At 39.5% G+C, this 25743-nt stretch overlaps 1 protein-coding gene across 2 annotated transcripts in view; it reads left to right on the plus strand.

The window, feature by feature from the left end:
- Window positions 1-25743, plus strand: part of CASK (calcium/calmodulin dependent serine protein kinase) — a 233534-nt gene that overhangs the window by 47437 nt on the left and 160354 nt on the right. For both annotated transcript variants that reach the window (XM_068417554.1, XM_068417564.1), the window contains exon 2: window positions 14483-14595. In XM_068417554.1, the coding sequence (XP_068273655.1) occupies window positions 14483-14595 (113 nt within the window). The remainder of the gene's footprint in view (window positions 1-14482; window positions 14596-25743) is intronic.

Genomic DNA, 25743 nt, shown 5'->3' on the forward strand with positions numbered 1-25743 from the left:
GACCATGAGCCAGCAGTGTGCCCTTGTGGCCAAGAAGGCCAATGGCATCCTGGGGTGTATTAGAAGGGGTGTGGTCAGCAGGTTGAGAGAGGTTCTCCTCCCCCTCTACTCTGCCCTGGTGAGGCCGCATCTGGAATATTGTGTCCAGTTCTGGGCCCCTCAGTTCAAGAAGGACAGGGAACTGCTAGAGAGAGTCCAGCGCAGAGCCACGAAGATGATTAAGGGAGTGGAACATCTCCCTTATGAGGAGAGGCTGAGGGAGCTGGGTCTCTTTAGCTTGGAGAAGAGGAGACTGAGGGGTGACCTCATTAATGTTTATAAATATGTAAAGGGCAAGTGTCAAGAGGATGGAGCCAGGCTCTTCTCAGTGACATCCCTTGACAGGACAAGGGGCAATGGGTGCAAGCTGGAGCACAGGAGGTTCCACTTAAATTTGAGGAAAAACTTCTTTACGGTGAGGGTGACTGAACACTGGAACATGCTGCCCAGAGAGGTTGTGGAGTCTCCTTCTCTGGAGACATTCAAAACCTGCCTGGCCGCGTTCCTGTGTGATATGGTCTAGGTAATCCTGCTCCGGCAGGGGGATTGGACTAGATGATCTTTCGAGGTCCCTTCCAATCCCTAACATTCTGTGATTCTGTGATTCTGTGATTTTTGTAATGCAGTAGTGTTGGGGCAGCTGAATTAGTGGTGGTGTATTCCAGACAATGAGAAGACGCTCTTCTATCAGTCAGATCTGCTAGTGCTTCCCTCTTACTTCCCTCTTATAGTTTGGGCTGCTGGTTTCTTTAAAAAAGATTACAATATGATAAATGTGAAGTATTCCGTATTGGACTAAAGACGAAATTAAAACAGGGCATTCGAAGAGGAAATCGTGAAGAAAGTTAAGGTTTTCCATGGTCAGTTTTGGATGAGTTGTCTGTCAGGTTATTTTAAAAGAAAAAACACTAAATTGAACTGTGCTGATTAAACTATGGGGTTTTTTGATGCAGCATTTGAGGATAGTTGCAGAGGAGGATCTGGACATCATCCAGACAGGAAAAAATCCAAGGAATATAGCAGTAGAAATGATGAACTTCTAAACACAGGACCCACCACTTGAGAAAGATAAAACTATTAACACGCTTTTGTGTAGGCTAAGGCTGGTTGGTGGGAAACAACTGAGGAGAGAATTGCAGCTCTATTAGTTGGCTATATGACGTGTGTGTGGAGAAGGCAAATACAGGATTGTAGCAGGCAGAGTATTTCCAGCAGAGAAGTAAGCATCATTAACATTGTACGAACTTTTCCTAAGACCTCATCTGAAGTACTACTTGTAGTTCTGGTTGCTTTTGTTAAGAAAAATTAGAACTGGCACAGATGCAGGGAAGAGATTCTGAAATGAGAGAGCCCGTCATTAAAAAGTGCATTTTGTTAGGCTTGGCAAAATCTGTGAGTGGGAGAGAGAAGAGGAACTAGTATGTAAGCTCAGTTTTGTTAGCAGGACTAGTAGATATAAAGTGGCCATTAATAATCTTAACGGAGAAATTTAAAATAGAACCACAATGCAGGAGGGAGAGATGATGTAGGGAGTGGTTAATGCATGTAAGTTCACCTGAGGGTGTAATCTCTTGAAGGAATTTTCAGCAACAGTGGTGGCTGACATATTCCCATTCTTCTTTCTCATCTTGTGTTATCAGAAGCACTTGTAATTGCAAGACGAACTATGCACAGTGAAGCCAGATATACATGGATTTATCAAAGACTTTCTCAGATGAGTTTCTTTGCTTCATTGCATGATTGCACATATGCTATATTAGTGTAGGTTCTACAGGTGGCCATAGGACCATATGAAAAGTCATTGTGGTCTGAGACTAGAGTCACTTTTAGCAGCAGCGCTGTTTAAGCACCCACTGTGTCCTAGCCATTTGTTCCTGGTTTTGACTGTCTTGACACAGCTCACTGTGTAGCCATGCTTTAAGCCAAATCAAGCAACTGCTCTGGATGAAAAGTAATATGGTAAAAAAAGGGAGAAGTGGTTCTCTGATTCAAAAGAGAGAAAGTGATGATCATTGTCTCTAGCTGATGAGAGTGAGGATACTCTACAACCTTTCTTTATTCTTTTGGAGGCAAAGCTATTATTTTTAATATACTCTCTTTTGTTCTAGTGATCAAAGTGCTCTTTTTAACACATTTATTCATTCTCACTGCTTTTCTTCTCACTGTTGAATGATTTCATACCTAATGTAGTTTTATAAATTTTTTTTCCAGATTTCCTTCACTGCCTCCTGATCTTGTGCACTAGGTCTTTCTTCACAAGGAAGAGAAAGGGGCAAAAGATTTGGTCAGATATTAAAGGAGTCTGTTAGAACAGCATCAGTTTTTCTGAACACTTTTGAACTGATTCAGCTGCTGGTGTGTTCTATTTTTCTGTGAAGTGTTACAGAATGCTGGAGTGTAAAACTAAATTTTCGGGATTTTGATTCCATGCTTTTATAGCAGTACTTCCAGTGGCAATTTATCAGTAAACAAATCTCTCCTTATTTCACCCCTCTCTTGTTCAAGAAGTAGGTTTTGTGCTTTGATTACCGGTCTCCACCTGCCCTAAATCACCTCTTGCGCAAGATGTAGATTCTTACCTACCTTAAGGTGAACCAGAGACAGGAGAGTCATCAGTTTCTTCAGTTCTTACTGATGAGGGGACAGGATGTTTCATCTCAGCTTAACAAACCAATTTTCATTCTTCTTTCTCACCAACAGTTAAAAAACAGCAACATTTTCTGAGACCCTTACAATACTTTATATCTTAGTTAAGGTAATATCTCATAATTTACCTGTGTATGCTTAGTGCATACATGCCTTAGAATTATTTTTTTGTTCCTTCTTTCATCCATCTGGAAATGGGGCACGTAATCAGTCACTTTCTGAAGACTGAGGCTGCTAGCATAGCATTTTAGACTTATGTACTGATTTATGAAAGTGAAAATAGTGTCCAATGTCTTAATCCTGCAGCAAAAGCAAATTAGTAGTGAATTATTGGAAACAGATTATCAAGGAAGAAATGAGCAAAAAATAGAACCTGTAGAGCCAAGAGCCTGGACTCTTTAAGACGGCTATTTAGGAGTTACTTGAATTTGAGGTCTTGACCCTTCTCTTACAAATGACCTTTAATGAGTTGACCAATAGGCCATAAAGGAAGATCAGACGACAGTCTTTTGAAGCTATTAGAAGCCAATACCTATTGCTTCTGTTTAAATGATTCATGATTCAGAAAATTTTATTTAGAGGCATGTTATGAACGCAGGGACAGGTGGCACAAAGCTCTCCTTGTCCACCGTTGTGGGGAGTCTTCAGCAGCCTGTGGGATGATAGCCCACTGCAGCCTGGGGCTCTGTGTGTTTCTACCTCCTTTGGTGAAAGGATTTGTAGAAAGCGTCTGAATTGTCTGGCTGAGTAGCAGCAGAGGGAGGTGACCGGAGTGTGCCATGATCTGGTCCTGTCCTCCTCTGGGCCTGCGCCTCACAAAACGTGGATAATATCAACAAACAAAGGAAGCAGCCATGCTTAGTCACCATGGCCAACCACACCCCAGGACTCTCCCAAGAAACATTCTTTCCCTTGTGAAATGGGCACCACCAGCCTGCTGCCCACTGTGTCAGGGCACAACACCTGGGTTAGTGCCCAGAGCTGGTGTCATTTTTAATTACTTAACTTTGTGTCAGTGTCCTTGTCAAAGGTAGCAAATCTGTGGCTGTGTGGCTGAGGACCGTCTGGCACCACGGTCTGGCTCTGTCCCTGTCTGGGCATGCGGCTGTAAAAGGCAGGATAACAACATATGGGCAGACCACATCCATCACCAGGAGCTACCCCTGCCCAAGGATCTGCCAGTATCTTGAATCCTTACCTTTGTGTCAGCGTCCTTGTAGAAGGTAGCAAGTCTGTGGCCCTGTGGCTGAGGAATGGGAGGGCACCATGGTGTGATCCTGTCCTCCTCTGGGCCTGAGCCTCGAAAAGGTGGATAATATCAACAAACAAAGGGAGCAGCCACCCTCAGTCACCATGGCCAACCTCTGCCCCGGACTCTCACAGCCTCAGGCCAAGGCTGTCAGCCCAGCATCTCACTGGCCAGCAGGAAACATTCTTCCCATTGTGAGATGGGCACCACGAACCTGCTGCCCACTGTGTCAGGGCACAACACCTGGATTAGTGCCGAGAGCTGGTGTCATTTTTAATTACTTAACTTTGTGTCAGTGTCCTTGTCGAAGCTAGCAAATTTGTAGCTGTGTGGCTGAGGACAGGAGTGTGCCATGGCCTGATCCTATCCCTTTATCGTCCTGCAGCTCAAAAAAGCAGAATATCAACAAACAATGAGAGCAGCCACCCTCAGTCACCATGAGCAAACCCTGCCCAGGGATCTCCCAGCCTCAGGCCAAGGCCAGTCCAACATCTCCCTTGTAGCCAAGAAACACTTGTCCCATGTTGGCATGGGCCACCACCAGCATTCTTCCCACTGTGAGAGGGTACATCACCTGGGTTCGTTCCCAGAGCTAGTGACATTTTTTATTACCTAACTTTGTGTCATTGTCCCTGTAGAACCTAGAAAATATCTGCCTGTGTGGCTGAGGAGAGGAGTGCGCCGTGGTCTGGACCTGTCCTTGTGTGTCCTCCAGCTCTTGAAGACCAAGGAGAAAAAGCCGCCAGCTGTCACGCCATGGGCAACCCCTGCCTCACTGGCTTGGCTCTGCAGCCCTCCCCTCCACTCCCTACTCTCACCTCAGGCCTCACTCTCCCACCTGCTTACCTCCAGTCTTGGCCAGCTTACTTGCAGCCATTTCGATACTCGTCCGTCAACTCTGTCGGAACCCTCTGTGACACAGCCACCTTCCAACATTCTGCCCGCTATCACTGGGTAGAGCCAGTGCTAATGGAAGGCCTAGCTCTTGTCTGCCCAAGGAAAAAGGGCCATCAATCTTCAGCCTTGTAAAACACAGCAGGATGGACAAACCCCGTAGCTCAGGCCCCTGGGGAAAACGGCTGACATGGAGAGCCCACTGTCATTCCTTTCTGTGTGGGGACAGCCTCTTGACCCAGGCCTGCAGTCATCTCATGGCCCCTCACCATCCTGTCGCACCCTACCTCCCCTGGCCTCCACTTTGCTGTTAGGGCCAGGATGGAGTCAGGTGAAGCTCAGCATGAGGGTACAGACAAATAAATCTTAGAATTACAGAATCATTTAGGTTGGAAAAGACCCTTAAGATCATCGAGTCCAACTGTAAACCTAGTACTGCCAAGTCTGCCACTAAACCCTGTCCCTAAGCACCACATCTACTTGTCTTTTAAATACGTCCAGGGATGGTGACTCCACCACTTCCCTGGGCAGCCTGTTCCAATGTTTGATGACCCTTTTGGTGAAGAAATTTTTCCTAATATCCAATCTAAACCTTCCATGGTGCAACTTGAGGCCATTTCCTCTCATCCTATCCCTTGTTACTTGGGACAAGAGACTGATCCCCACCTCACTATAACCACCTTTCAGGTATTTGTATAGAGCGGTAAGGTCTCCCCTGAGCCTCCTTTTCTCCAGACTAAACACCCCCAGTTCCTTCAGCCACTCCTCATAAGACTTGTGCTCTAGACCCTTCAGCAGCTTTGTTGCCCTTCTCTGGACTCTTTCCAGCACCTCAATGTCTTTTTTATAGTGAGGGGCCCAAAACTGAACACAGTATTCGACATGCAGCCTCACCAGTTCCAAGTACAGAGGGACAATCACTGCCTTAGTCCTCATGGCTACACTACTTCTGATACAAATATGATGTCTAAATACTGGGGAGCAATTCAGACATTTAACATACTGACCTATTGCTATTTCTGATGTCTTAAAGCTTAATATCTTGTAGATATACATGAAACTGGCAGATAGGACACAGGATCTGGGAAAAATGTGTGCCTCTTTAGAGCAGCCTGGAGGGATACACAAGGGCATCTCACATTGCACTAAATATTTTAATCTCCATTGTAATGCCTAGAAGTCCAATGTCTCTGTGCATGGACAGTTACCTCACACTTGGCTGCACAGAGCCCAGTTCAGGTGTCTGGAAACAGGCTCCACAGTGTCACTTCAGGTGCTGTGAGGAGCCTCACTTGGCCTGTAGCTGCTACACCAGGACAGTGCAGGGCTGGTGTAAATGCTGGTCTGCTCTGCCTGAGGGTCTCAGGCACTATGGAGACATCCCAAATGGCACTGAGTAATATCTGTTAGGAACTGAACAGTCTCTGTACAGATTAATTAATGTGCTTGAAGTGAGGTCTGCAGCGCACTTCAGATATCCTAGGTATCCTAGGATATCCCCAGGGGCTACCTCAGAGACTTCCTGTACATCCTGTGTCATACAGAGCAGCTCTATGTGGGTGTCTCAGGGAGTCTGTGATGTGGTTCTACAGAAATGTTTAGATTTTTTTTTTTTAGCTAGAAGGGTTACTCAGTGGCACCACAGTCTCCTCCACTAAGAAACAGGTGTTTTAATTGGACAAGTCAGCATCTGTCCTTATCTGCAATGAGGGGAACGCTACTGGAAGGGCAGTAGGTTGGAAGGAGGACCACGACTGGGTTTCGGGTCTGCACTAGCAGCCACTGCATCTGACTGGAGTTACTTCTCACAGTAGAAAGACTGAGGGCTAAGGTCATTCTGTGTGTCTTAATTAGCTCTTATAGTGCACTACATTGATACAACTATGCTTTTTTAATGTATTTCCCCACCCTCACCCCCACCAGGTATTTCTACATTGAATAACCAAAGTTTAAGTTACTCCAGGGTTTTTTTTTGACAAGAGATTTCCCTGAAGTTTTTGTTCCTATATATAAAAGCTTGCTTAAGCCTTTAAAATGGTAGTTGAGTATTTTTAAGATGTAACAGTAATTTCTTGTAAATTATGTTTTATCACTTAGCTAATATTTTTTGAATTCTTTAAATACTATTACTTAAAAAATCCCTACCATTTCCAAACCTTTTCTTGACTTTAGTTTCACTGTTTTTAAATGACCTGTTTCCAACCCTACCACTTTCCTCAGTAGCCTTTCTCCAGTTATTTCATTGTTTACAAAATCATTAGAAAAGAAAAACTACATTGTACTCAAATATTATGTAAGCAGTATGATTTTTCAAAGGTGTTTAAGTTATCACGTCTCATTAAAATGATCAGGAAGGCAAACGAAGACTTCTGAGTTGGTTTTTTTTTTTTTTTCCTTATCTTAGAACCACAGATTTAGTCCTCTGTATGTTCTTTTTTCTGTTGGATTAATATTAGAAAGCATGTATTCATATTGGGCTGACATCCAGTGAACTGCTGTCTTGTGCTTTGTTCTTTGTATGTTTTATCCTAAAGCTGAGTTAAAACGCAGACTTGGTTTTGAAGATGTGAAGTGTTGAAGCATACCTGTGATAGAAACGTTGCTGCTTGGGAGCTCAGTTTTGTGACTTGTACTGGGATATCTAATTTTCTAAAGACATATCAGATCTTCAATTCAAATGTTCTTCTGTGCCACAGTCATAATAGTGCAGTATTTTAATTTTTCCTTTGAGGATAAACCAAAAAATGTCTACCCAACATTGCCAGTGATGACTTTTTAAATGTGGATGCTCTCTAATCCAATGTGCTAGTTCACAGAGAGGTTCAATCACTGTTTTAACCTGCAGTTCCATGTGCAAATGAGCTGATACAGTGACTAACTGCAGGTTTAATTAATCTTGGAAATACTTAATTCTCAAAAGAGGTTCACTTCAGTCAAAGGGAAATTAAAGAACAAGTATATATTATAAATGTCATGGATGAGTGTAAAGGGAAAGAGATTCTCTCTTTGAAATGTGGTTGTAATTTGCTTTCTTTCCAAGAATTTTCACCAATTTGAATACAGTTGTTTTGGAAGTATTAACCACATTAGTACAAAGCAGTGTTGCCTGCTGCTTAGGTAAGCAAATGCAAGCCTTTAAATGAAAAAAAAAAATCTGGGTGTATATGTCTTATGTGACTTTATCTGAATACATTTATAGTATCCTAATGCAACAAACTCACATCATCCCTTTTAGGAAACATTGATCTTACATTTAAAATGTTGATTAAAGGTAACTTTAAGACCTATATTGCATGTTTCAAGTTCTTAATAGTTAAGCCCTGTTAAATAAGGAAAAGGAATCTCTAAGGCCTTTTACTTCTAAATGGAAGCTCATTTTTAAAGCAGCACTCTGTTCATTGGAAGAGATGTTGTTCACTATTGCTGGTTTTACTGTCAAAATGTTCATCTTGTGTTTCTTACTCTTTTTTTTTAACCTAAATTAATGAAACTGAATTTGAGAGCCAAAATACATAATTTTCTGTTAAGTTCCTCAAAGAATTGTGACTTGCCTGGGAGAGATGTTGAGCAAATTCTTGGTATGTAAATGACTTAAAATCTCAACTTTTGGGGTTCTGAAGCATAGGGATTCAGAAAGTGTCTTTATAACATCCATCAGTAAGAACTCCATTACACAGGTCAGCTCAGTTAATTCAGGACATGGGAAGAGAACAGGCTGTAGTTAGTGGCTGGAAGTATTTGTGCTTGTTAGGAATCAACAAGGTATGTTTTAATCGCAGCCAGTTCTCATTTTTGCACACCAACATGGATTGGAGGAAAGGGGAAAGGAAGCAAAACAAACAGATAAATCCAACAAGATTCTAGTATAAAAAAAATTAAGTTTGCAAAGTATCAGCTTGTGATCTTTATCTTTGAAGTTGCAATGACATACACTAAATAAAATAATTTAAAGTGAAGGTGAGGATAAAAAAAAGACTTTGAAGGTCTCCGATTTTTAGGATTTTATTCTAATTCCGGTGGTGTACTCCTGAAGAAGGGCGTAATTAATCATTTATTTTCTTCAAGATTGCGTCTAGCTGATATAAAATTAACTGTTCTGTGCTAGACAGTAAAGCTATTCACCAGAAAATAGTTTCACTAGGGCTAAGGTTACATCAGGACCTGCCCTGCTTACTCGGAATTTTGGAAGCATGAGAAGAACCGGTTATGAGGCACCTCTTCAGCATTCCTATCCACTTTCTTATGGCCTACATTTAATCAATAACCTCCTTAATAATGTGTTGTAATACTTTGATTTCCATCTGCAGTAGACAGCAAGAATCAGCATGCATCCCAGCTTCAGTTTAAGAAAATACATTTTACTTTTGGTGTACATTGCAGGTGGGAATCAAAGTATTGCAGGTGTTAGAATGTGCTGCTGCCAATGGTGACAAAATATCAGTGAAAGAAAATAATCTGTTGTTACTACTTGTGTATTGTAATGATTCTCAGACTTTGAGCTAGTGTCATCTGTTATGTCCTTGCTAACTGCAGTGAAAGAATTTGAAAGCTTGAGGGGAAGGCAGGAGGATGAGTCTGAAACCAAAGATTTGCATGTCTCAGCAGGCATGTCTGTTAAGGGTAGCACAGAGAGAAATGAAATATAAAACACATTACATTATAATTTTAGTTTGTATGACTATTACAAGATGAAGTCTTGTTATGCAACTTAACTCAGTTCCTCTGTTTTAATAAATAAACGAGTAAGTAGTCTGATCTATCTTTTACAGTTTTGATGATCTGTATCTAGTGTTACAGTGGTTCCTTCCCTGATGTGCATCACCTCTGTGTTTTAGATCTGTGTCATTTGAGCTGCAGGGTTAGTAAAATGAGCTATAGAAATTGTCATGTAGTGAGGATGTGATATATGTTTCCCCAGTGGCAGATACAAGTGTTGAATAGCTCCTTGTCTCATTTGAGAGATGAAATATTGTAGTCCTTTTCCTGACTGAGAAAAGTGTGATTTTACTGCTGAGACTGAGAATGGCCTGAAAGACTTTTCTTACTTAACTTCCAAATAAGGTTTGAAACTACTGTGTTAGGAAGCATGGATTTTTGTTTTCTGACTCAGATTAGACAGTATCAACATGAACTATTATAGCTTTATTTGTAAAATTGCTATGTTTTATTGCAGCTATGAGGAAAAAGTCAAAAAGCTAACTGCAACCATAATTTATTTAAAAATTCCTTTCTGCTAACTGGCACGTGGAAGCAATGGTGTCTGCTTGATGAGGGCACCTCTTGTGAGGGTTCTAAAATTGTCTAAAATTGGAAAATTCAAGCCTTTATTGTGCTGCTGTTGTCATGGAATGTATTCATCTAATGTACTGTTGTAACATATACTATTTTGAGGCTGTCTGTGGCTTGAATATGAGAGAGCAAGTTTTGAAAAAGTTGAAAATCTGAGGCTTGTAAATAGCTGAATCTTCAGGTTATGTTTAAAAATCTTTTGATTTCCATATGAGACTCTAAATTGGTGTATTTTTTCCATAGAATGAGTGGGCATCAATGAATTCTTGTCTTCTGTGTTTTACAGCACCTTTGATTTAAGAGTCTTTGGCATTCCTCATTCTAAGTACAGAAGGCTCTGTTAAAACCATAGCTAAGTTTCAATATGGCCGTAAAGATTGAGACTGTACAGGTGTCTCTTGTACCCTCTGTGTTACAGAACTGAATAAAATGCTTAATTTTTTTTTTTTCCCAGACTTAATATGCAGGAAGCAAATTGCTCCAGTCAGGGTTCTAAAATGTTAATACATAATGGAAAGAAAAAATAAGTCATGGTTATGAGAGAGAAAGGTAAGGGGGACCACAAGTCTGATCTTTCTTGGAGCTGCAGTTTGTACACTCAGTTTTGATTTACGATTCCTCCAACTATCTCTCCTTGACTGCTTGAAGTATGTACACATATTCAGGTGTCTGGGCAAGCTCTCCAGCCCAGACTTGAGGAAACCAGGAAATCTAGGAGTACCTTGGCCAACAGCAAGAAATATTTATATTCATAGAGTTTATGTGAATGAACAGAAGTCAAGGGTCTACCCATAAGTAAGGATATGGTCTTGTCAGGCATCTCTACACTCTAGTGTAGATCTACCATTCTGTGTCAGATTATGTTAAAAGCTTTATTTAATGTCTTCAGAAAGGCTTTGTGTGAGGAAAAAACAATGAGAATGAAAAGAAAAAGGATCATTTTGCTGAAATACATTTAGTTTGTAGTAATTTATGGCAATTATGAATGAAAAGGAGTATTGCCAATCTTATTCTGAAGCTGTGGTTTTGGTTTTGAAACGTTTTTAAATTACTATAATTTAAATGTGTTTTTACACTATTTTATCGTAATCTTACTTTGATGGATGCTAAAAGAGTAAGCAGAAACTTGGGATAGGAAGGTGACACTGATCTATATAAATTGGGACTTTTTAATAAAACATTACTTTTTGAAATGTGGGGGGAGGTTTCCAAGTGAATAGCTGTAGTCCTTCTGATGCCAAATGAAGTCAGTTGAGCCTTTTACATTTACAGATGTAAGTGGATTTCTATATATTAGAATCTTAATTGAACATTTTTTAAAAAAATATTTGTAGTAACTGGTGGTAAAAGACCACATACTGAATAATAGAGGGGTGTGGATTCAGAGGAGAATGAGCCATCACTATGGGGAATTTCATTGTATGTAGGAGCAAGAAAAGAAGTAAGAAAACAGGGCGTTTTCTTGTATAGTTAATTCTGTTTGAGCGCATCAGCATAGTTCACATGTATATAGTTGTGCTAATAAATATTTCCTTGTTTATGAATGTTTAGATTGTGATTCGTTGACTGGTTCTGGTATTCATGTTCTGTGTCAGAAGTGACTCTATTTCGAGAAATTATTTAAAAAGTACAAAAATTGGGTTTTAGCTACAGGTTTGGTAGTGTGATGAATTACATTCTTCGAAACATCTGGTATGTAAAGGAATACCAAAAGCCAGTTGTAAATGTTTATAGGTGCCCTCAGAGGGACATTTCTCCCTTTTCAGGGAACCTTTTATTTTGAGAATTCTGTTGCGTTGCAATCTCATTGCTCAGAAACCTGTAAACTAACTTCCAGTTCACTGCTTCAATGGAAGAATTTGTCTTTTAAGCTATATTTAAGCATTTATTTCACTCAGCAGGTGAATGTTCACTTAATAGATGAACTTCCAAACAAAGGCTCTTTCCACCCTCAAATTTTCCCCTGCATCTTTTTGAGAAGACTTTAAATTTAATTTCTTTAGAACTATCATGTCAATCATTAAATAAATTGCAGTAAAAAAGGATTGATTTGCCACAACTACTGCAGTCTTGAAACAATCCTATTCTGTTTTCATAACCCATTAATTTTTAATATTTGAATGCTTCACCCTCCATAATTATCTGGTTGTATTGTCTGTTGTTAATATCGGATGGAAGATTACATATTTTAAGTCAAGGCACCAAGAACTTAAATAATTTACTAAAAGAAGCTCCCAAAAATGCATATTGGTGGTAATGCTTTTTAAAACGTTGCCATTTTTCTAATTTGTTTTTTGGGAAATGTTATTTCAATTTTGAAAAATAACTAGTTTTTTATTAGTTGAATGCAATACTAACATGTCTGAACTAATTTTAATAAATCTTTTTTATCTGTGACTTTTGTGGGGGTTCTTTAAGTGCCATAGATGAGAGAAATTACAAGCTTGTGTGGGATTTTTAAGTATTGCAGTGGAGGTTGTTTATATCTAGTGGTGTCAAATAAGCTCAAAATAAAGCTAGATTCTGTAAAACAAATAAACCCAAACAGCATGACTTAACAATTCTGTTACTCTTATCATTATTTTGAAGGAATATACTTTCAGTTGTTTCAGATAATAAAAATTTTTAGACTCTTAGCATAGGTGTGAAAGCAAGAACGTGCTTCTCGCCTCTTCCCCGCCCCCCTCCCGCCCCCCCCAATTCCACCTGGTTCTGTTAGTCAAACTCTGAAGTCATCACTGTCAAACTTTGTTTTTAAAGTTAACAAGATGAGTAAGGACTGCAGAATGTGATCCGTTAGAGTATAAAGCGAGGATAATACCTCAGTTAGAAAAGGTTTAGGAAGCTCACAAATCACATTATACTCTTTTAATAGGTGTTTTCCGATTTGGATTATGCATCAAAATAAAGGCCATTTAAAATTTAATAATAATGTCACAGAATCAATCAGGTTGGAAGAGACCTCTGGGATCATCGAGTCCAACCGTTGCCCTGACACCACCATGTCAACTAGACCATGGCACTAAGTGCCATGTCCAGTCTTTTCTTAAACACATCCAGAGATGGTGACTCCAGCTCCTCCCTGGGCAGCCCGTTCCAATGTCTAATGACCCTTTCTGAAAAGAAATACTTCCTAATGTCCAACCTGAACCTCCCCTGGCGAAGCCTGAGGCCGTGTCCTCTTGGCCTATAGCTAGTTGCCTGGGAGAAGAGGCCGACTCCCACTGCGCTACAACCTCCCTTCAGGTAGTTGTAGACTGCAATAAGGTCACCTCTGAGCCTCCTCTTCTCCAGGCTAAACAACCCCAGCTCCCTCAGCCATTCCTCATAGGTCATACCCTCCAGAGCCTTCACCAGCTTGGTCGCCCTTCTCTGGTCTTGCTTCAACACCTCAACACCTTTCTTGAAGTGCGGGGCCCACAACTGGACACAGTACTCAAGGTGCAGCCTCACCAGTGCCGAGTAGAGAGGGACGATCACTTCCCTAGACCGGCTGGCTACACTATTCCTAATAGAGGCCAGGATGCCATTGGCCTTCTTGGCCACCTGGGCACACTGCTGGCTCATGTTTAGCCGGCTGTCGATCAGCACCCCCAGGTCTCTTTCCGCCGAGCCGCTTTCTAACCACTCTTCCCCCAGCCTGTAGCGCTGCATGGGGTTGTTGTGGCCGAAGTGTAAGACCCGTCACTTGTTCTTGTTGAACCTCATGCCATTGGTCTCGGCCCATCTCTCTAACATGTCCAGATCCCTCTGTAGGGCCTTCCTACCCTCCAGCAGATCGACACTCCCACCCAGCTTGGTGTCATCTGCAAATTTACTGAGGGTGCACTCAATCCCTACGTCTAGATCATCTATAAAGATATTGAACAGCACCGGCCCCAGAACTGAGCCCTGGGGAACCCCGCTAGTGACCGGCTGCCAGTTGGACTTTGCCCCATTCACCACCACTCTCTGGGCTCAGCCATCCAGCCAGTTTTTAACCCATTTAAGAGTCCACCCATCCAAGCCCTGGGCAGCCAGTTTGTCTAGGAGGATGCTGTGGGAGACAGTGTTGAATGCCTTACTGATGTCAGTATGTTACACAGGGTTTCTAAGGGTATAGCCTTTCTAAAGTGTCGGGGTAAGAGAATATGTCTTTAATACAGGAAAATAAGAAACTCATTTGGTGTTCTTTACAGTACTCTGTAGTTAAAATTATTAATTTTACCTTTAATGGGCAGCAAGAATGAGAGCTATGAGCTTCTGTGTAAATACTACACTTGAATGTTGGAATCTAAACTTTGTTTAGAAATAACGGAATTATAGCTCAATGCATAAAAGAGGATGGATTATTTATTGCTGGGTCTTTTTGTGCATGTGTTTCAGGGGCCCATTCAGCGTCGTGCGGCGATGTATCAACAGGGAAACAGGGCAACAGTTTGCTGTAAAGATTGTCGATGTAGCAAAATTCACTTCAAGTCCTGGATTAAGCACAGAAGGTAAGAGTGAGCGATTAAGCAAATTCTAAGCACACAGGTTTTTTTATTTGTTAACCTTTTCTATGTTTGCTTGTTTTGTAAGATCCTTTCTGGTTTATATTTTGTAGAAGTTTTAAAGCAATGTCTTATATCTCTAATTTAACTTGATTTAATTTAGTGCGTAGATTTCTAATCTTTAGTAGTTCTTACGGTTATTCAGTTGTGATAATACCTATACTAGGTCTAAGCCATTGCTATTCCTGTTTGGAAATTATTTTTTTTTAGAAAGTGAATTTCTTAAAGAAAAAAATAAATTCTGAATCAAAAAAAACTCACAAAGGAAGTAAAGTAAGAGCACATCAGTTTGGTTTTGCTAGTCTAGATTTAGGAAGTAATTTGCTATAAAATGTGTGAAAACTTGTGATTAAAGTGTATGAAATTATATAAAGAGCTGTATACATTTTTCATATAGTCAGGATTTTAAAACAGTGCTGCAAAGCAGCTGCAGTGTAAATAAAAGGCTGTAACTCCTATCATTTCCTATTTTAAGGTAAAACAGTATGTCTTTCCTAAGTTGAATATGCAACTCGTGTGTGTGCATAAAGTGCTTCTTTTACACTGTATGAAAAGGAGCATGGTAAACGAATGACAATCGCTATGTATTCCATGTCCAGTGTGTATTTGCTGGAGATCATGTTCTTTTGTGCAGTAATGTTTTTCAGGGATTCCACTTGTGCCATCTGAGTCCTTATGAACCCAAGTTCAGCAGCAAAAAAAGGGTCAATGACTTCTTTTGTTAAGTGTAAAAAAACCCAGTATCTTAAGCCTTAATGGCTAGTTTGATTTACAAGGTGAATCTCAGGTCTTGCTTCAGACTTTACCAAAGATTTTCATTTAAATCTAATAATGCCACTGCTAGTTTCTTTTTCCTAGCCCTCCAACAAAATATAAGCTGCACTTTCCATAATACTCAGCTTGTATATAGCTGCATTATAGTTTTGGCAGGTTATTCCAAAACCATCGCATTTTGAGCTAGTGTATTTTTACTAAAATGCTTTGGTATCTTTTAAAGAAGTTCTGTCTGTATTCTAGTCTGGTTTTTTGAGCCTCATCTTAACTACTGATGCTAGGACACATTTCCACCTTTAGTTGGAGTATTGCTTTCCTCGCTCCATGACAGTAAAATTCAACCTTTTGGGGGAATGAAGGAATTGCTGAAAGGAAGAAATAGTAGACAAAGGAGTAGGGAGTCATCAGGAGGAAAAAAAAAAAGCCAACAGTAATTATATGTTCACTGAAAAAATGAAAGATAGCTGTTGATGGTTTGCATTTGCTGCCTGGATCTAAAGAAAAGGCTTGGGAGTATACTAAGAAATTTTGTTTTTTTCAATTCCACTTGTGTTAAATTGATATAGTTACGATTGAAGCTGGCAGGTCATTGAGTTAACAGGTCATAAACACGTTTTGGGTTTAGTGGTTTTTTGGTTTGTTTTGTGGTTTTGGTTGGGGGGTTGTTTGTTTGTTTGGGGTTTTTTTTGAAGTTTTGAATTCTTATGCATTAGATTTGTAATGTTAAGCCACACAAGATGTGCAAGTAAATGTGGAGCAAGTCCTTACCTCTACATAAGTGTCTGAGCCTTACAGTTTTTCACAAACTCTTTCCATCTCGTGTACTCTTTACTTTGTTTTTCCTCTGCCCTTCTTTTTTTTTTTTTTTGTGGACCTCTCCTCTATCCGGGTTCTATTTTTATTTTTTCAAAGATTTTATTTTTCTTAAATTTTTTAAATTTGTTTGGCTTATTTTTGATATGACATTCCTTAAACACATTTGTGGGGAGCCATGATGGTGGTACTTGCATAAAATAAATATTAGATAACTTACCTGGGAGGAAGCTGCATTTGTAAATTGTGTTAAAGAGTAAGCTGTAATGGAATGGTAAGATTAATCCTTAGGAACATTCTTTACCTCAAAGTTTTGCCCTCTGCAAGACCGTTTTGGTCTTGAAGGTTATCTTTTTACAACTTCCCACCTCCAGTCTGTCTCCGAGGCATAGGAGTGGGAGAACAGGACATTCTGCATGTGAAGGAGCTGATAACAATTCCTTCCGTTAATTTCACATACATGGATTGTGCTGAGAGGTAAAGGGCCCAATATACCTCCAGGCTTATGATTAAGAAGTCTCTGTTCTTGAGTGCCTGCACATAAGTACCCATGTGGAACGAAATGTGTTTATTGGTAAGAATTTCATCATTTGTAATGTACTTACATTTGTGAGCAGTGTACTCTTGTGGCAAAGGCAGCCAATTGCATAGTAGACAGTTGCAAAAGTGTAACCAGCAAGTCAAAGGAAGTGATTATTCTCTCTATTCATCCCTTGTGAGACCACATCTGGAGCACGGTGTGCAGTCTGGGTTTCCCTAGTACAAGAAAAACAATGATGTACTGGCATGCATCCATCAGAGATGGACTGAGAGAACTGGGTTTTGTCTAGCCTTAAGAAAAGATGCTAAAGTAAGTTTTACTGCTGTTTTCGACTGCTTAATAGAAGGATATGGAGCAGATGGAGCCAAACTCTTCATAGAGGCGCACAGTGAAAAGACAAGAGGCCACGCAGCCAAGTTGCAGCATGGAAATTTCCAATTAGAGACAAGAAAAATATTCACCCTGTGAGTGGTAAAACTCTGCCACAGGTTGCAAAGAGAGATTGTGGAGAGCATCCTCAGAGGTCCTCAGAACTGGGCTACACGAGTCCCTGAGCTGCCTGGTCTAGTTTGACCTGCTTTGAGCAAGAGTTTGGACTAGATGACCTCCAGAGGTTCTTCCCAACCTTCAGGATTCTGTGATTCTATGGTATTAGTATCAACAGTCTACATGTAATCTGTGGGGCAATATGCCTTTAATACTCTTTAGGGAGAAAATTTAGGCTTAACAGTACTGTGCTTAAAAAAGTTAATTTAAAACTGTGTTTGATACAATGTTTCAATTTTTAAGAGTTATCTTTAAAGCTGGTTTTGATACAATGTTTCAATTTCTTTAACTTGTGAGGAGGTTGAGCATGAAAGATTTTTTAAAACAAGGACTATTTGCTAGTTTAAACAATTCCTTAAAAAATTATACTGATTTCTTAGAATGATGGCATCTGCCTTACCTCAGTATCAAAAGCAATCAAACTTGAAAAATTGATACTGTGTTTATCAATAGGTGCTATCATGAGCATTTGTGGTATATGGTAGAGAAGCAATTAGTTTGCAAGGCAGACTTTTCTCTAGTATAGTATTCTTTCCAAAAGGCTGCTCAATACATGTCGTGTGTATAGACACAGACATCTCAAGTGATTTTTATGTCTGTGTGCGTCTCTGCAGTGGTTTGGTAACAGGAAAAAAAAAATAATGCTATGTAACGATGCCTGACAGCTAACAAATCTAATTTGGGCTAAATTCTATTGAATTTCAGTATTAGTATTCATGGTCTTGCATACTGTGTGTCATCAGTCTCTGTAGTGTTGAAATTCAACCATATTAATGAAGTATATTGACATCTTGTCACTGTTCAAGTGGCCGCGTGATCTACTGGATTAATGTTGGCTGTTTTACATGATGACAGATTCTACTACAGTTCACTATTCTATTCATATTGCAGAGATACAAAAAAAATCAAAATATACGTAAGAAAATGCGAAGCTTATGTATTTTTAGAGATAAAATACACTATTTTGTGCGGTTCAATTTAGAGGATTCATGTGGAAGAGTATTTGAGGCTCTCAGAAACCAGTTTACTCATTGAGGTATAATAAAAATATCAGTGTAAATAAACTTATTTTCAAATACAGCTCTTAGTTGTTATACTCAGAACTTCTGGTACAGGAAAGTTTAAAAAGCATTTTCCTTATTTCTGAATTTGTTACAGCTTACACCGTAGTTACCCTTTACTGTCCATTTTTTCTGCTGCTCTCTTTGTGTCCCATGCATTTTTCCTTTCCTTTTATTTTTCTCTGCATGGCTTGCATATCTTGCTTTTAGTTAGCTTTTCTAATGCCAAATATCTATAAGTGAAAACACTTTCTCAGGAAGGGAATGGCAATTGGTTCCTTACTTACTTAGTAAAATCCAATATACATTATTTGTCTGCTTTCTCTTAATGTCAATTTACTCCCTTGTAATGTGCTGAGTGTTTTTTAAAGCAATTTAAAGGGCAGTGCCCTGTGCTTACAGTGCATGTCTTTTTGAAGTTTTTTTTCAAGATTTAATTCATCATATGTTAGATTCAGTTACCTGTAATTCATTTTGATAGAAATATCCTCACAAAGAAAGTGATTACCATTACTTCCACAACCTTCTAATAGGCTAGACTTTATTTATTAGGCTGATATATGCATCTGTCCAGATTTGTATGCATGCAAGCCACTGTGAAGCTGAATAGATAAGGAAAGATTCAGGTTTCCTTTAGAACGCCACTGGTTCTACTGGAAGCGAGCTGTGAACAGTCTCTGCAAAATGTTTTGGCTGTGACAAAGGGCAAAATTGTAGCCAAGAAATAAGTGTTTTCAGTATAGTTCTTGGACTACTTCTAGCACTGAGAGGGACAAGATAATTGAATCAAAACTGGTATTGCTATGGATCATCCATCTTAGGACAAGAATTCCAAAATTATTTCGTTGGGGAAAAAAATGTGGAAGTGGGCATCAGTTCGGGTTTTTTTCTACAAAGGGCTCACAGATCTTTTCCCTGATATTTACAGGTTGCGAGTGACTTTCTTACAGTTGAGACCTTAGTCTTGTTGTGCTTATTTCCTTACGTTGTTTACCCTTGTTCCTTGAAATATTTTTAGGTTTTTTTTTTTAATTTAGACTTGCATTTTTTAAATCATATTGTCAGTGCAGTTTGTTTGAAAGGCTTTGTTTAATTCTGAGTAAAGATGCACAACAGATTATCTTAACCTTTTGATACTGGAAAGCTGTGGGGAACCACAATGGTTTTTTGCAGAATCTTACACACAGATACTTTTGCACTCCTCCCCCTGTTTTTTCAAGGGCTTAAGCAAAAATGTGGTCTCAGTTTGGAGCTCAAGTCCTTGAGTAAAAAATATTGCAAATCTGTATGTCATCAAATTTTATTATATTATACCTTATGTAGACTGGGTTTGAAGAAAGAACAAGTGACTCTTTGCCTTTGATTTGGAAACACCAACTTATCTGGAATTTCAGATGAAAATCTGCATCAGCTTGACGTTGCTTTTTCTTTTATTATTATTTTAACCCTATGAGAAATTTTAATCAAAGTATTTAGTGATAGTAGTGTTGCAGATATAACTATGATACAGGGGCTGTCTTGAAAATGTATTGAGTGTGTATGTCTTGGTACTGAAGAGGTTGAGGATCTGTTTATACACTGCAAAAATCACATGGTATTAGTCACACCTCTGTTAATAAGAAAATGCACAAATATGGAATTTTGAAGCAAAGGTGTTTAAAATGTTGGTAGCTGCCTGTTATGAAGTTTATGTCGCTGGTCCTTTAAATGCCACTATAGCTTCTGTGTATACTGTACAAACAATAAAGCTGGTTGGGGTAAAAAGGTAGAAAGCATTTGAATGTATCACGTAGCTGTGGTAATACAAGATCAATTATAAAAAGAATGCTCTTTAGGAGGAGGAATAAAAAAAAGAGTTTGTGCCTATCAACAGGACTTGAAAACTGATGCTTAAAACCACTTTTGATGTTTGTCATTTCAAGAATCCATCTTTCCGGGGAATGCGTAGTCCCTGGCTTAGTTCTTCTACTTCTTTCACACATGGGAAGAACTGTTCCTGCTTTGGTACAGGAAATGTTACCTAGGCCTTTCTGAGGGAGTTGTTTGTTTTAACTTAATGAAGGATTTGATTTTTCTTCTTTTCTTTTTCTGGAGAAGCCATAGGCTGGTTTGGTTATAAATTCAGTTCAACTAATTTGTACGTATAAAGTTCATAAATGTCTGGCTGTTTCATAGTTCTGCTATAGTTTCTGCTATAATTTTCATAAACGAAATGTCATTGGAATTAAATATGTCTGTGCAGAAATATAACATAAGAGATGGAACCAAGCTTTTTTCCCCAGAAGACATTTCTACTACAAGTGTTCAAGCAAATTAACCATATAATAGAGACAATGAATCACAGGAATGCATGAAAACATAACAAGGATTTCTTTTTCGGGACTCCTTTTTTTCTTGCTAGTGGAAGTCTGTTCACTGCAGAAGTGGTGCACGTGTGTTTTTTGTTTGGAAATGTAGAATTCAGTGTTGGGTAACACTTCACATAACATAATTTTTTTAGAAGTATAAAATAGAGGGTTATATTTTAGGGACGTTTTTTCCTGCTGTTTCTAGCATGTGCCCAGATACAGGCTCCCAGGAGTGGGATACGAAGTGTCACTGGTCAAATTATCATTGTTTTGACCTCTTTTGGAGCCCCACATAGAAATTTGATTGGTCCAGGGAAGCAAATAGGAAGTTCTGTAAGGAAATACAACTTTTCATCCAGATCATAAGGAAAGAGTAACGAAGATCGACTATATGGTATTATTTTATTTCAAGAACATAACATTTCTTGAAATGCAATGCAAACACATTCACATCAGTGTTGATGTAATGCTTTTCCTTTTCCATCTTCAGAAGGGAAAGCATAGCATATGAATTTGTTACTCCCACTTTAAAGCACATAAGAATATTTACCTAATTTTTTATGAACTGTTGCTTAAATAGAAGGAAAATTGTTACTTTTTGTTACAATTGCAAGCAATTGGTTCTTTATTCCTCCTAATCAGTCTTGAAAACAAGGACAGCTTTGTTTGCTGTATGACTTCAGTCCCTTGCCTTTAACATGTATCTGTTTTTACTGGATGTACTGTAGTACCGAACACAAAATGGCTTTGGAGCAGCGCATATCTTCTCTCCTCTTTTTTTCAGTCTTTACTGCTTGGCTACATATTGTTCTGATAACTTTGTTCATCTGTTCTTGGTTTCACTGTAGTACCAACATAGTAAAAATGACTATTACATTTAGTGGCTGAAACAACTATGAACTAGTTGTGCATTGCCAGATTAGGTAGGTCTTTACATCACATTATCGTAAACTGCTTTTGAGGGTGGTATCATGCAGCTGAGCAGCAAAATTAGTCAGCACATTTCCCAATTTTATAAATGTAAATGGTACTATTTGTAGGTTTCAAAATGCAATTATATGAGTGTATTTGACTGTCATTTTAATAATTATTCATTCTAAGAATAACATATTAGAGTATTAATTAAAAAATCGCTGTATCTTCAAATTCTTAGAACACGTATCATAATGAAATAATTATTTACTTAATACTAAACAGAATTTTACAGCAGATAATATATATTTTAACTGCTATTTTTGTTATATAACTGAGTATGCAGTTGACCTGGATTTTTTAAGAAGTAATCATAATTGATTGAAAAGTGCTCCTGAGGTAACATTGGTATAATCTTTTCTCTCACTTTACATTCCACTTCCATATATGTGGAACAAGAAAATACTTTCATATATATGAACGAGAAAATAACACCTGTGCAAATAGATCTTGTTAAGAAAAGTTTCTTTAAACTTCCTGTCATTTAATTCAGTAAATATGGTTTGTCACTGAAAAGTTAATTCCTCTTTGTACATGTAAAATAGGGCTTAGTGACCATTTCATTAAAATGTTTACTGAAATAACTAGTGTTGTTAAATACGTAAATCTTGTTGGGTAATACATAATATCATACTTTTTTTCTAAAGAAATACTCATAATTTATGCACATCTTAGTCATCTCAAGTCATAAAGGATATTTAATAATTGAGGAAGACTTCTGTGCAGACTTGGTTTTATGCATCACTTCTGCTTAATCTGGACAAAAACGGGTTGGTCCTTTAAATCTCTTGTTTGAATCCCATCTGTACCTGAGCTCGCAAGCATTTAGAATGCAAGTTTCACTGAAAATTAAACTCAAAAATATTTTAAATTCTTAATAGAATTTTTGAATTTAGGAAAAACATTTTCAGGTAGTGCTTGTGGTTCAGCATAAATCACAGAACCCAAAAGGTAAGATGCAGTTGATACTATTTATTCCAAGCAGACTAGCAAAATGGTGCCTGCTAGGTAACTGGAACATCCTGTGGTGTACTGAAAACCTCACAGAAGTCTTGAAAATAACTGTCCTATGTTTGTTTTGTGGGGGTTTTCTTTTGCCAGTGGTAAGCTTGTCATTGAAATGTTCATCCAGTCAGCTACAGTTGCATACTCAGTCAGTCACTCTGAACCTGATACTGCTTTCCAAGCCATACCTCCCAAACTGTAATGAAAAAGATTGCAATTCAGTAGGGTTTTCTGAAAAGCCTTCTATACTAGTCCTCTTTCTCCCCAGAAAAACAAGCAAAATAAAATATCACAAACACACTTCACTACTATTCAAAAATAGGATTTAAAATCTCATACTATTTCAATCTTGACTGTCCCTTTACTAAATATTTAGTTGCATACATATTGTAGTTAAGAGTATGATGACTTATGTGCTTACGTTTAGTAGTTAAATATGTGAAGTGTTCAGTAAAGGAGATGTCTAAGAACTCTCTGCTTTGTGTCAATCAGAAACAGGCCTGAAGCACCTAAGAGGATAACATATTGTTAAAGTGCTCATTGCCTCTAAGTGTATTTACACAGATATGGGTCCATTCCATCAGGGCCCAAAAGTGCTGATGGAGCTGAGAGGTACCATGGCAAGGTCACTCTTGATAATCTTTGAATGATCATGGTGATTGGGAGAGGTGCCTAAAGACTGGAGGAGAGCTAATGTCACTCCTATGTTCAAGAAGGGCAAGAAGAAGGACCCAGGGAACTACAGGTCAGTCAGCTTCACCTCCATCCCTGGGAAGGTGGATAGAGCGACTAATCCTGGAAACCATTTCCAGGCACGTGAAGGACAAGGAAGTCATCAGAGGAGTCAGCATGGATTCACCACGGGGAAGTCATGCTTGACCAACTTGAGAAACTTCCAAGATGAAATGACTGGCCTGGGAGATGAAGGAGAGCAAGGGATATTGTCTACCTAGACTTCAGGAAGGCCTTTGACACTGTCTCCCATAAGATCCTCACAGAGAAGCTGAAGGAGTATGGGATGGATGAGCAGATAGTGAGGTGGATTGAAAACTGGCCGAACAGCTGGGCCCAGAGGGCGGTGATCAGTGACTCAAAGTCTAGTTGGAGGCCAGTAACTACCGTTGTACCCCAGGGGTCAATACTGGGTCCAATCCTATTCCACATCTTTGTTAATCATCTGGATGATGAGGCAGAGTGCCACTTCAACAAGTTCGAGATGACACCAAACTGGGAGGAGTGGCTGCTACGCCAGAGGGTCATGCTTCCATCCAGAGGGACCTTGACAAGCTGGAGAAATGGATTGACAGGAACCTCATAAAGTTCAACAATGGGAAGTGTGCAAAGTCCTGCAGGTGGAGAAGAGCAACCCCATGCACCAATACATGTTGAGGCTGACCAATTGAAAAGCATCTTTGCAGAAAAGGCCCTGTGGGGAAGTCCTGATGGACACCAAGTTGAACATGAGCCAGCGATGTGCCCTTGCCACAAAGAAGGGCTAGTGATATCGTGGGCTGCATTAGGAGGACTGTTGCCAGGAGGTGTAGGTGATCCTTCCTCTCTACTCAGCACTTGTGAGGCCATGCCCAGAGTGCTGTGTCCAGTTCTGGGCTCCCCAGTACAGGAGAGACATGGAGCTACTGGAGAGAGTGCAGCAAAGGGCTACTACTAAGATGATGAAGGGACTGGAGCACCTCTTCTGTGAACAAAGGCTGAGAGAGCTGGGACTGTTCAGCAAGGAGCAAGGAAGTCTCAAGGGAGATCTCATCACCGTGTAGAAATACGTGAAGGGAGGGTGCAAAGAAAGTGAAGCCAGGCTCTTTTCAGTGGTGCCCAGTGACAGGACCAGAGGCCATGGACACCAACTGAAACACAGGAGGCTCTGTCTGAACACTAGGAAACACTTTTTCACTGTGAGGCTTATCGAGCCCTGGCACAGGTTTTTCCCAGAGAGGTTGTGGAGTTTCCATCCTTGGAGATACTCAAAAAAGCCATGAGGACATGGTCCTGGGCAATGTGCTTTAGGTGGCCTTGCTTGAGCAGGGGTGTTGGACCACATACTCCAGAGGTCCCTTCCAACCTCAGCCATTCTGTGATTCTACAAATGTAGCTTCACAACTTCTTTGATGGGTGGATGGCTTTCCTATGATGGGCCTGGGAGCAGCTGAGCAGGGTACTATTTGGGCTTCCCCCTGCCCCACCATTGTCTCTCTGTGCTCCTTTGTGGGTACGCAGATGAGGTTTTATCACATAACCTAATAACGTTTTTCTTTTCTAAAACCCTAGTTTAGTTATAGCTGCCTTCTTGCTTAAGAAGGCAAACTGTTTGAGAAAGAGTTTGAGAAAAGCAAGTTTGTTTGAAACAGAAATCTAGGTTAGAGGGGGAAGCAAGGATATTCCTGCTTTGGTGTTCCTAAAGTAGTAAGCGATGCCTGGAGCTTTTAGCAGTACAATAAGCCAAATGACAAAGGTGGGTTTCTTCACCCTCTTTGCAAAGCAAAGTCATAATTAAATTTATGCAAAGAAATCTGGAAATATGCTTTTTAAAAGCTTTGTTTTGAGAATGCTCTCAAGTCTTCATTCTTAAACATTGTTGTCTTTAATCTCTTTACAAAATATATGAGTATGTCCAGCTTCTGTTCTGAAGAATGAAAACGCTTTCCAAAACACTTCTGTCTTTGTACACAGTCTGTACTCATCTACCTAATCATGATTCTTGCCAATAGTCCAGAAATAGGCTTCTAACTGTGCTTGCCATAATTCAGGCTGGTTACAAACACAGGGAAGATAATAAGCATCAGCTGTATTTTCAAATATTTTCTGTTTGGATACAAGCGTGTATTCTGTTCTGGTTTGTGCAATCAACAAAATTCAAGTTTAATTACAGCTGAGCTGCAATTTCTGTTAATTCATTGATCCAAAGAGAACCTTCTTTGACTCTTAAATGCTGGATTTTGTTGTTTTGTGAATCTAAAAATATATGTCACTGTGATATGTAAGTAATGATCTTTGTGCCATGTCACTCTTCTAGAACTGC

The sequence above is a fragment of the Nyctibius grandis genome, chromosome 2 (assembly GCF_013368605.1).
Source record: "Nyctibius grandis isolate bNycGra1 chromosome 2, bNycGra1.pri, whole genome shotgun sequence".
Lineage (NCBI taxonomy): Eukaryota > Metazoa > Chordata > Aves > Nyctibiiformes > Nyctibiidae > Nyctibius > Nyctibius grandis.